The sequence below is a fragment of the Suricata suricatta genome, chromosome 7 (assembly GCF_006229205.1).
Source record: "Suricata suricatta isolate VVHF042 chromosome 7, meerkat_22Aug2017_6uvM2_HiC, whole genome shotgun sequence".
NCBI classification, from domain to species: Eukaryota; Metazoa; Chordata; class Mammalia; order Carnivora; family Herpestidae; genus Suricata; species Suricata suricatta.
The window spans coordinates 29,683,430-29,695,748 of NC_043706.1; the positions used below are offsets into that span (position 1 = coordinate 29,683,430).

Genomic DNA, 12,319 nt, shown 5'->3' on the forward strand with positions numbered 1-12,319 from the left:
TAAAAGAAGGACAGAGATGGAAGAGCAGCAAGTACTCATGGTGGGTATAAGCAGAAGACCATGGTAGGCAGGCCACCTAGGCAGGTAGGTGCATGTTCAAGAAACATGGTGTAACCAGGTGAGCTATCCCAAGAACAGTGGCAGACAGTGCTGGGAAGCTGGGTTGGATTCTTGGCTGGGGTAATGAGAGTAGCAGGGCTTGGATGAATTCCACACTTTGTTCCCACACTCCAGGCTCCTTCCCCAAACACACACAGAACCAGAACTCAAATGTGCATCATAGTTTATTCCCGATGCGGGACAGATTCCTTCCATCCCCAAAACGAATCACACAGTGCCCTGGAGAAATCTAGGAGATTTTTCCACCAGAATCTAGGAGATTGTTCCCACTCCAGGGAAGGAGAGAGGAGGACAGGGCTGAGGACAAGGCAGGCTATGCAGTTCCCCAGCCTACTTATCCTCCACTCCTCAACAGAGGAGAGCTGCTCCCCACTATTATTTCCTCTCATCCACTCATCCCTGAAATAATAATAGGAAAAAAAGGCTCCACTATTAAAAAACAAAACAAAACACCTCAAGTATGGGAGGGAGGGGTCCTGGCTGGGACTTGAGGTTAAAGGTCACCAACAGAAGAGGGGCAGGGAGTAGAAGAAACCATCACTGTTTCTGCTGCAGGGCCTCCTTCCTTGCTGCATCCTGTAGCAACTGTGTGTCGACCTCATCTGCCGGCAACTGCACATAGCGGACCACTGAGCCCCGGATGAAGCAGTTCTTCACTGATAACTAGACCAAGATAAACAAATATGAAAACACCCTTAAAAACATCTGCTATCTACCCGGGAGTGTCCTGCTTTTGTTTCCTCTCGACCATTGCCAACTCACCATGTGAGGATATTTCTCAGGGTCTGTGACACTGATGTCAGTTAGTTTGATGTTGAGATACTAAGAAAAGAAGATGAATACCATCATTAGCTCTAGAGACAACATGCAAGTATCCAGCACTGAAACTCTCCCCTCTCCTTCCCCAAGACCCGATTTAGGCTCCTACGATATCTCACCTGATCCACAGAATGGAGGGTTCCACAGATGCTGTCAGGAGAGACAGAGGAAAAGAACCAAGTCAGTTTAAACCAAAATCAACAGAGATGTCTTCAGAGCATGGATAAGAACATGGTTGGGGGAAGTCAAGGACTTGAGGAAGCCAGAAAATGTAGAACCAAAAGGGAGCATTCCTAAATCCAGAACAAGAAAGACAATACTTTCACTGCAATATGTTATTTTTTAAATATTTTTGAGAGAGAGAGCAAGCAAGCACGAGTGGGGGAAGGGCAGAGAGAAAGGAAGACACAGGATCTGAGCTGTCAGCGCAGAGCCTGACTCAGGGCTTATACTCACAGACTGTGAGCTCATACCTGAGCGGAAGTCAGACGCTTAACCGACTGAGCCACCCAGGAGCCCATGCAATATGTTGTTTTAAATCTCATGTCTCCTCTACTAAAACCAACTCACCTTTTTTTTTTATTTTTGAGAGAGACACAGAACAGAAGCAGGGGAGGTGGGGAGAGAGCGAAAGAGGAGACACATAATCCAAAAAAGGGTCTAGGCTCTGAGCTGTTAGCACAGAGCCTGACATGGGACTCGAACTCACAACTGCGAGATCATGAACTGAGCTGAAGTTGGCACTTAACCGACTGATCCACCCAGGTGCCCCAAAACCAACTCACTCTTAACAGCTACCATTAAACAACTGTTATGCACTAGGCCTGTGTTCCACATATTTGCGGTCTTTATAGTCACTTCACAAAGGAGCTATCACTCGCCAGGGGCTCAAGGATCATGTGATGTGCCCAAGTTTAGAACAAACAGGGTACCTGAGTCCAGGTCTGTCTGATTCCCCAAACCATCAGCTATTTTCAAATATTTGTTGCTCTGGAACTAGAGCCCCATTTGTAAAGTAAACAAGGTAGCTTAACATTGTTCTTGCTGCAGGCACAGGGATGGCCTCCCCCTTCCTCACTCCTTGGGCCCTCTGAAATGTGAATGAGGAATGCTATCAGAACACCAGTGCTCCAAGTCATGCCACCTCTTTCCCAACTTCTTTAATTTCTGTCAATGGCTTCAACAGTCTTACAACCTCAAATCCTGAGTTGTACTTCACCATCCTCCATGACCCATGTCCCCATCGTTTGATGACACTTGCCTAACATTTCTGTAATTCTCTTTTTAGTTTGCCTTCTACAAACTAAGGTCTAATTACACCTCAATCCAGGCCAGCCTCCATCCTGGCCGCCCTCATCCTAACCACCCTGCATGTCATCACCAGATTCTATGTTCCTTTGAACTATGGTTCTCAAACACTGATGTGTGCTCAAAGGTTTAAGTCTGTGACAAAAGAAACACGGGTTAATATAATGTGTGTTGAGTGTGTACGTAGTGTACTAAAGGTTGCCAATATTTTTCCGCTAAATAATTGCCCTTACTGGTTTTGTTTCTTTTTTCTTTTTGGTATTAACAAGAATTGTTAATGAAATTATTATAATAAATGGTAATTTTAGAAATGTCCTTATCTTGCCAAAAATAAAACTGGCAGTTCTTTGTGGACCCCAATTTTTGTTAGATTATAAGTTTTTGAAATCACTGAGACATATTGCCTCAGTGGTGGCTTCCCCAAATCCCTGGCTGCTGAAAACTTTGACAGCACCCTACTACCATCTGCAACCATGAAGTAACTTTCAGGAACTGTGTAAGGTGGTGTCATTTCATTCAGTCCCTTAACAGTATCTGGCAGAAAAATGGTATGACATCAAGCATGAAAGAAAAGAGCTCTTCCCCCAACCCAATGGACTACCTTCAAAACTTGTCTCTGATGTAGGACATGGGACATAAGCTATTATTGCCATGTAGAAGACCCAGGAAGGAGAAGAGGAAAACCAAAAATAAATCATCTCACAGAACTGCCTAGGGTGGTTTTGGCTTCCACATTTGTCTCTCTATATAGCCCCATTCTATAAACCATCAATACCATATGCATCACTAGTACTATAAATGGAAATTTCTCATTTAAAAGGCAAGTCCAGGGCGCCTGGCTCACTCAGAACAACACGCAACTCTTGATGTCAGAGTTATGAATTCAAGCCCCACATTGGGTGTAGAGACTACTTAAAAAAAATCTTAAAAAATAAATAAAAGGCAATTTCTTTTCATCATTCCTTGCCATATCAATGTTTCCCCATCTAAGATATTACCTCACAAAGAAACATGGAAGATATGGTTGGGGATGGGGGGATACACTGGATTCAAAGTTTCAATAGGAGGGGGCCTGGCTGTCTCAGTAGAGCATGTGACTCTTGACCTTAGGGTTGTGGGTTTGAGTCTCACAATGGGTATTGAGATTACTAAAAATCTTAGGGGCGCCTGGGTGGCTCAGTTGGTTAAGTGTCCGACATTGGCTCAGGTCATGATCTCACGGTTCGTGGGTTTGAACCCCGTGTTGGGCTCTGTGCTGACAGCTAGCTCAGAGCCTGGAGCCTGTCTTCAGATTCTGTGTCTCCCTCTCTCTCTGTCCCTCCCCTGCTCATGCTGTGTGTCTCTCTCTCAAAAATAAATAAAACATTAAAACAATTTTTTAATAAAGAAAAAATAAAATAAAATCTTAAAAAAAAAATTGAGGGCGCCTGAGAGGCTTAGTCAGTTAAGCATCCGGCCTCGGGTCAGGTCATGATCTCAGTCTGTGTGTTCGAGCCCCGCGTTGAGCTCTGTGTTGACAGCTCAGAGCCTGGAGCCTGCTCAGATTTTCTGTCTCCCTTTCTCTCTGCCCCTCCCCCACTCGCTCTCTGCTCTGTCTCTCAAAAACAAAATAAAGACATTAAAAAAACATTAAAAAATATTGAGGGGCACCTGGGTGGCTCAGTTGGTTGAACGTCTGACTTCGGCTCAGGTCATGATCTCACAGTTCGTGAGAGCTCAAGCCCTACATCAGGCTCACTGCTGTCAGTCAGCCTATCACAGCCTATCAGTGCCCCTCCCCTACTTGTGTTCTCCCAAAAATAAATAAATATAAAAAAAAAGTTTGGTATTAAGGAGGGCACTTGTATGAGCACTGGTTGTATGTTAAGTGATGAATCACTAAATTCTATCCCTGAAACTAATATTACACTGTATGTTAACTGGAATTTAAATAAAAACTAGGAAAATAAAAATTTAAAAATATATAAAAAATAGAAGTTTCTAAAGGAGAGGCAAGTAACTAGTAATACTTTAAATGTACACTTCATTCAAAGGATTTGTTTTTTCCCTAAAGAAATGTGTAAAAAGATGCATGCATGAGGATGTCCTGGGCAGCATGATTTGTAAAAACAAAGGACTGGAAACAGCCTAAATGTGCAACAGCAAAGTCGGTTAAATTAGTTCCAGCCAGCTAATAAAAATGCCATGCAGACATTAAGAATGTTAAAGATCAACTTTATTGACACGGAAAATATCCACAACATACCGTCAAATGAAAGGCAAGTTTCACAACTGCATGAAGAATATGACCCCCGTTTTTTTTCCAAGTTTTTACTTAAATTCTAGTTAACATACAGTGTAATAGTTTCAGGTGTAGAATTTAGTGACTCAACACTTATATACAACACCCAATGTTCATCACAAGTACCCTCCTTAGTATCTCTCACCTATCTAGTCCATTTCTCGCCCACCTCCCCTCCAGTAATCCTCAATTTGTTCTCTATAGTTAAGAATCTATGTTCTGGTTTGCCTCTCTCTCCCACCGCCTATGTTCATCTGTTTTGTTTCTTAAATTCCACATATGAGTGAAATCATATGTTATTTGTCTTGCTCTGACCGTTTTTAATTTAAGAGAGCACATGCATGTGCACATGCCAGACAGAACTGGATTTCAGTTCTGTGTCATTTAAAAGCTGTATTGACTTAAGTTTCTTAACGTGTATATCTATGCCTCAGTTTCCTCATGTGTAAGATAGCAATAATAGTACATATCATATGAACATGTTGAGAATTAAATAAATCATACATAAAAAGTATTCAGAATAGGGCTTAGTTGATAGGTTCTCAAATGTTAGCTATTTCTCTCTTTCAGCACACACTTATTAAGCACCTACTATATACCAGGCCCATGCTAGGTACACAACCGTGAGCTGAAACAGGTTCTGGCCCAGTAGAAGGACAGGACATAAACAGTAAACATATTTTGATGAAATCACAATGTGAGAAACATCCATTAGAAAGAAAATAAGACTATATGACAGACTTTACATGGCTAGAAGGACCAGAATAAGTTTCTCCAAGGATACAGCATTTACCTCGAAATCCTGAATGATAATTAGGAGCTAATGATACAAGGGGGTAGAGGATGTAAGAGCAGCATAGACACAAGCGATCGCATTGGTCTTTGGTTTACCCTTTACATTTTAACAAAAAGGATACTGTGCCATATATACTATTCTGCAACGGCTCTCCCTATCAATACATCTTATTCCTATGTGACAACTGTATAATATGGAAGTACCACAACTCAATCAACCCATTCCCTGGAGACAGCTATTTGTTTCCAATTTGGGGCTATTGCAAATAAAACCAGAAACATATTTGTACATACATCTTTACTTGTGGCACCGGTTCATACATTTCTAAAAGTTGGGTCAAAGGAGTCTATGATTTAGTCATAAAAAACAAAACTATGTTCGTTTGTAAAGAAGAAAAATAATGTTATTGATGTCTCTGCCCTCTTTCTAGTACTTTAAGCTTAAGGCATTGGTCATTTATTTCTTCCGTAGCTCTCCCACTGTGCCCAGCCCTCAAATGCTTGTCAAAGAGGTTCCAGAGCCCTGCATATCTCCACCCCCTACAGAATAGGTACCCACCTCAGGTCATTCTTGAGTTCCACGACCACGTCCTTGCCCACGAGGGACTTGAAAAAGGAGTAGAAGAGCTATTGGGCGAGAGGGGGGAAACCATCATATTGGAAGGCGCGCAGTAGAAGTGCTCATTTGCCAGCAATTCCCAAATACTGGCACTGGGATACCCGCCACGCCTCTGGCAGTCCTCAAAACTTCACAGCAAAGAATACTCGGATGGGGACGACCGCCTGGAGCGCAAGTGACCCTGCACACACTCACTGAGCGCCGGGCTGAAAGCCCCAGCCGGACGCTCGGCCCGGCACTCTTCGGCTCTCCGGATCCGTCTCTCAACCGCCCATCTCTCCTGGGGCCCTGCCCACTCGCCCCAGTGAACAGAATTGTAGAGTATCCTCTTCGCACCCTCCCAAAGCCTGGCCTCCGTCATGGAAACATTCCTTGAGGTCTCGCTTTTCCCCCTTGTCCCCAATTGTCACCCGCGTTTGTTCTGTTTCCATCATAAGTAATAACAAAACAGAACAAACACCTCATTTGCTCCCAGGTGTCTCCCCCCAGAATTTGAGACGTAAGAACTGAGGATGGAGGGAAGACCCCGGAGTCCAGCTCCGGTCCCGCGGCTCAAAGCCTAAACACCACCCCGCCTACTACCGCCCGCCTGCGCTCCTCAAGGGCGCCCCTTGTGACGTCACGGTACCTACCATGATGCTCGAGCCGCTACCGGCTGGACCGGGAAAGCGAGGGCCGGGAACGGCGGGCCTGGAGCCGGACGGCAACCGAGACGCTAGCCCGCGCGTGGGGGCGGGCGGGATCGCGCAGGCGCCACAAGAAGCGCTGAGGAAGCTCCCAGGAACAACTACGGCGCGCGGCGGACTCGCACCTCCGGGAGCGCGGGCAGGAAAGCCGAGGGGGCGCTAGACCCGGGAAAGGGGCGGGTCTTCCTGCCTTCCCACTTCCTCCTCGGAGTGGCGGGCTTCCAACCGCGCAGGCGCGGGCCCCAGCTGTTTGGAGAGGGTCGTTACCTCTTAGAGGTGTGTGTTTGTTTTTGCCCTGATAGTGCCATCCGCAGCATGGTCGCTCACACCCTTCAGACACTCTCAACTGTGGAGGATTTGCGAAAACTCCTGATGTGTACACTTTTCGATATCTGTTATACTGCGATACAAGTTTAGAAAAAAACATGTTGCAGAATCCCCGAAATCAGGAGCCTGAGCACGCATCTTGATTCTATCAAAGGTTCCCAATAATGTTTCTCCCAAGGACCCAAATTTCAGTCCTTATTTCTCACACCCTTTTGCCTGTAAAGGACTGAGTAAAACCGAACAGAAGCTTGCTCAAGGTAGAAATTCCCATTCTACTATTTCACTTCCAAATATGACCATTCAAACAGAAAGGGACACAAGTATGGTTACACATACTTCTATGCTCTTGTCCCCAAGTGTTTTATAAATATGCGATATGACACAATAGATGAAAATATTTTTCAATATTTTCAATAAGACTTCTAAATCCTCTCATTTCTCATCTTGCACAAAAGTTCCCACTGGTCAGCACTCTGGTATAGAAATGTTTTCTGCATGTAAAGGATGTAATAATAGACTATGAGTACACAGACGTTGGATCTCCTGATCCCACCTGTGTCATAAGAACATCAGAAGTTTGTCCCCCCAGCTGAACCCTAAGCATCTAAACCACTCTATCACTGAGTATAAGCAGAAACTATAATTAGTAACTGCTCTACCTGGAACTAAAGGAGTCTGATGATCAAACGTTATTTTCCTGCTTGAGCCAAAAGTACCTGGGTGGTTCAGTTGGTTAAGCATCTGACTCTTGATTTGGGCTCAAGTTATGATCTCACAGTTCCTAGGTTCGCGCTCTGTGTCAGTCTCTGCACTAATGGCACAGCACAGAGCCTACTTGGGATTCTCTCTTCTCTCTCTCTCTGCCTCTCCCTGGGGCCGGTCTTAGAATGAATAAATAAATAAACTCTTCTTTAAAAAGCAATTTTCCTGCTTGAAACAATTAGCTCATAAAAATTCAAATACTTTCCCTTTACCAGTTTAGTCAATCACAATGAGCTCACAATCAGAGCACACACACCCTCTCTTCATGAACTCCTTTTCCCATTTTCAAGGTACAGTCTAAAGATACCAGAAAAGGGATGCCTGGATAGCTTAGCCAGAACATGTGACTTCATCTTGGGTTCATGAGATCAAGCTCCATGTTGGGTGTGAAGATGACTTAAATACATTAAAAAAAAATAAAAATAAATTTTAAAAAGGTAAAAATATTTAAAAAATAAAGATACCATAAAAAACTTGTTTTAGGAACAAATTTACTGAGTGACAAATAACCATCCACACAGGTAGAAGAAAGTTGGGAAGGCTGGAAATAACAGACATTCAAATTCATCAAATGGTTCAAAGAGGGGGCTTAGTTTTCCTAAGAGTCAGAACCAGGGATTGTGAAAAGATGGTATACAAGACTCTTTTATCAGAATCTGAAAGGAATGGTAATAGGTTCAGGTCCAATCAATTCGAGAATCATGCAATGTTTGAAGATGAGGGGAACAAAATTCACCTTCAAGGGACCCTAGAACCCTCCAGCTCCAGATAAGATTAATCTACTTCTTCGATGGTGGGGCCTGTGGCAGCCCTTCCAGGAGTATACCCTGTCCCACAGGCAGGCCCAGTGCATCCTCCCTGGTAGAGTTTGGTGACGACTGGGTTACATATCTGCTCTAAGTCCTTTCTCTTATGCTCAAACTCCTCTTTCTCAGCCAGTTGATTGGCCTCCAGCCACAAAAGGACCTCATTGCATTTATCCAGTATTTTCTTTTTATCAGACTCACTAATCTTGCCCTTTAAGCCCTCATCACTCACAGCACTCTTCATGTTAAAAGCATAAGATTCTAAGGCATTTTTTGCAGCGATTTTCTCTCTCTGGAACTCATCCTCAGCTTTGTACTTCTCAGCATCCAGGACCATGCGCTCAATCTCCTCCTTGCTCAGCCGGCCCTTGTCGTTGGTGATGGTGATCTTGTTGGCCTTGCCCGTGCTCTTGTCCATGGCTGTTACATTAAGAATACCGTTAGCATCGATGTCAAAGGTCACCTCGATCTGGGGCACTCCCCTTGGGGCAGGAGGGATTCCAGTCAAGTCAAAGCGCCCCAGCAGGTTGTTGTCTCGGGTCATGGCCCTCTCACCCTCATACACCTGGATCAGTACCCCAGGCTGGTTATCTGAGTAGGTGGTGAAGATCTGCGTCTGCTTGGTGGGGATGGTGGAGTTGCGCTTGATCAGGACAGTCATCACACCCCCAGCTGTTTCCAACCCTAGGGACAAGGGAGCCACATCCAGCAAAAGCAGGTCCTGTACCTTTTCAGACTTATCTCCCATCAAAATGGCTGCCTGTACAGCAGCCCCATAGGCCACAGCCTCATCAGGGTTGATGCTCTTATTGAGATCACGACCATTAAAGTAGTCCTGCAACAGCCTCTGAACCTTAGGGATGCGAGTGGAGCCCCCTACTAAAACAATGTCATGAATCTTAGTCTTATCCATCTTGGAATCCCGAAGAGCCTTCTCCACAGGTTCCAAAGTGCCTCTAAACAGGTCTGCACACAACTCTTCAAACCGGGCTCTGGTGACAGACGTGTAGAAGTCGATGCCTTCATAAAGTGAATCAATTTCCAAGTTGGCCTGGGTGCTGGACGACAGGGTCCTCTTGGCCCGCTCGCAGGCGGTGCGCAGCCGCCTCACAGCTCGCTTGTTCTGGCTGATGTCCTTCTTGTGCTTCCTCTTGAACTCCTCCACGAAATGGTTCACCAGCCTGTTGTCAAAGTCCTCCCCACCCAGGTGAGTGTCTCCAGCTGTGGCCTTTACTTCAAAGATTCCATCATCTATGGTCAGGATGGACACATCAAATGTTCCTCCACCTAGATCAAAAATCAAGACATGTTGCTCTCCCTGACCTGCTTTATCTAAGCCATATGCAATGGCAGCAGCTGTGGGTTCATTGATAATTCTTAGCACATTGAGACCTGCAATCACACCTGCATCCTTGGTGGCCTGGCGCTGAGAATCATTGAAATAAGCTGGCACAGTTATCACAGCATTAGTGATGGGGTGGCCCAAAAAAGCCTCAGCAGTCTCCTTCATCTTTGTCAGTACCATAGAAGAGATTTCCTCAGGATAGAAAGCTTTATTCTCCCCTTTGTAGGACACCATTACCTTGGGCTTGCCTCCTTCATTGATTACTTGAAAAGGCCAAAGTTTCATATCTGATTGCACTACAGGATCATTAAATTTCCTGCCAATCAGGCGTTTGGCATCAAAGACAGTGTTCTGAGGATTCATGGCTACCTGGTTCTTGGCCGCATCCCCGATGAGCCGCTCGGTGTCCGTGAAGGCCACGTAGCTGGGGGTGGTGCGGTTGCCCTGGTCATTGGCGATGATCTCTACCTTGCCATGCTGGAACACCCCCACGCAGGAGTAGGTGGTACCCAGGTCGATTCCAATGGCCATTCCCTTAGCAGCAGCCATGGTCTTCTGAGGCCTAAGGGAAAAAAAAATGAGATTAAGTTTTGGCAGAGTGCTTTTTTTTTTAACTTTATTACATTTTATTTTGATGGGGGCGGGGAGAACATGAGCCAGCAGAGGAAAGGGACAGAGGGACAGAGAGAGAATCTTAAACAGGATCTACACTCAGCATAGAGCCTGACACAGGATTGACCCCACAATCCTGAGATCATGACCTTAGCTGAAATCAAGAGTTGGATGCTCAACTGAGAGAGCCACTCAGGCACCCTTATTACTTTCAATTGTAGTAAAATACACATCATGTAAAATTTACCATCTTAAGCATTTTTTAAGTGTACTGTTTAGCAGTAAGTTCATCCACATTGTTGGCCAAACAACCTGAGAATTCTTTTTATCTTTCAAAACTGAAATTCTACATTCACTAAACACACTTCCACTTCTCTCTCCAGCCTCTAACAGCCACTATTCTATTTTCTGTCTCTAGGGATTTGACTACTCTAGGTCTTCATAATAATACAATTATACAGTAACTTCCTTTTGTGATTTGCTTATTTCACTTAGCAAGATATCCTCAAAAGCTTATGTATGTGTCAGAGTTTACTGAAAACTGAGTAATATTCATTATATAAATAATGGCATTATATATGGGGCACATTTTGTTTATTCATTCTTTCCTTGGACACTTGGGCTGCTTCTACCTTATGGCTATGTGAATAGTGCTGCCATAAACTCCATGTACAGGTACTTGCTAGTGTATATGTATCCCAGTCTCTTCATTCATGGAGAGTGCTTTTTAGACTAAAGTATTCTTAGCGAACTGGAAGGAAATGGGAGGACAGTTGGCATATATTCTGTTTAATTTTCACACAGTGTAAGTCAACTGTCCTGCTCCTTTACCTGTGATATTTTATTGAGATTGTACCTGTCTCTTGCTAAACTAAGATTATTTTATTTCCTGGTCTCTTCACCAGACATTAATCTTCATCCTTAGGTTTAGCTGCCTTCCACAGCTCCTTTACCTCCATTAGGTATTCGTTGGCTTAATATTGGGTCAGTCTGAAAACGACTACTAGGAAAATAATCAAACTCTCATAAACTTTCTCAGATGAGATGGAGCATGACAGTCAATCTCTTTCTCCAATCTTCTCTGGAATAAAACTACCTAAAGATATTAACAGATCAGCTCCTCCACTTCTTTCCAGAAACTCTGACAAATATCACCCACGTTGGCTCCATACCAAAGGATTCCCCTTCCCTCATTAGTCAATGGACCCATAGATTAAATCTACAGAACCTTCCAGCAGTTCCTCAAACATGGATCTACTAGTCTTGCCTATTGCCATTCCATTTCAATCAGAGCCCTCCTGGCTCACCTATTGTCCCGCCGCCTTCGATCCAGTTTGATAATGTTCTGATTGCGGAGGACCTGAGGGTGGGGGGCTCCTTCAACATCCAAACTGCGCAGTCGGTGTTCCCCCACCCCCCACCCGCCCCGCAACTTTGAGCGGACTCCTGTCCTGCCATCCCGATTCCTAAACAGCCCGTGAGGTCAGAGGCAACACCTCCATTGTAACGCGTCCGGGGAGCCAGCGTCAACACTCTTGCCCCCGCCCTGCCTCGGGTCCTGCTAGCACCTCCCACCTCTTACCGCCGACTCCCTCCCCTTACCCGCCCCGCCCCCGGAGTTATGCTGCCCAGCAAGGCCCAGAAGAGTCTGGAGAGTTCTGGGAGGGGCGGCACCCAGGGCGCTGATTGGTCGCAGCAAGCCTGGAGGCAGGACACGAAGCGAAACCGCTGGAATATTCCGGGCTTGGCAGCCCTGCAAGCTCTGTGATTGGCTGAGGACTGAAAAGGTGGGGCTCCATGAGGCATTATAAACACAGCTTTCCCCGGGGTCTGAAAACC

General features: G+C 45.0%; 2 protein-coding genes across 2 annotated transcripts; both read right to left on the reverse strand.

Moving 5' to 3' along the window:
- Window positions 1-266: 266 nt before the first annotated feature.
- LSM2 (LSM2 homolog, U6 small nuclear RNA and mRNA degradation associated) lies at window positions 267-6,658 on the reverse strand. Its single transcript, XM_029943690.1, has 5 exons — window positions 6,575-6,658; window positions 5,883-5,950; window positions 1,059-1,089; window positions 883-942; window positions 267-783 (listed from the first exon to the last, which is right to left on the reverse strand). The coding sequence occupies exons 1-5, from the start codon at window positions 6,575-6,577 to the stop codon at window positions 658-660; spliced, it is 288 nt and encodes a 95-aa protein (XP_029799550.1). The 5' UTR covers window positions 6,578-6,658; the 3' UTR covers window positions 267-657.
- A 1,532-nt stretch (window positions 6,659-8,190) lies between these two features.
- On the reverse strand, window positions 8,191-11,904 carry LOC115295619 (heat shock 70 kDa protein 1-like). Its single transcript, XM_029943689.1, has 2 exons — window positions 11,788-11,904; window positions 8,191-10,430 (listed from the first exon to the last, which is right to left on the reverse strand). Exon 2 carries the CDS (start codon window positions 10,415-10,417, stop codon window positions 8,492-8,494), a length of 1,926 nt encoding a protein of 641 aa, XP_029799549.1. The 5' UTR covers window positions 10,418-10,430; window positions 11,788-11,904; the 3' UTR covers window positions 8,191-8,491.
- Between the last annotated feature and the right edge of the window lie 415 nt (window positions 11,905-12,319).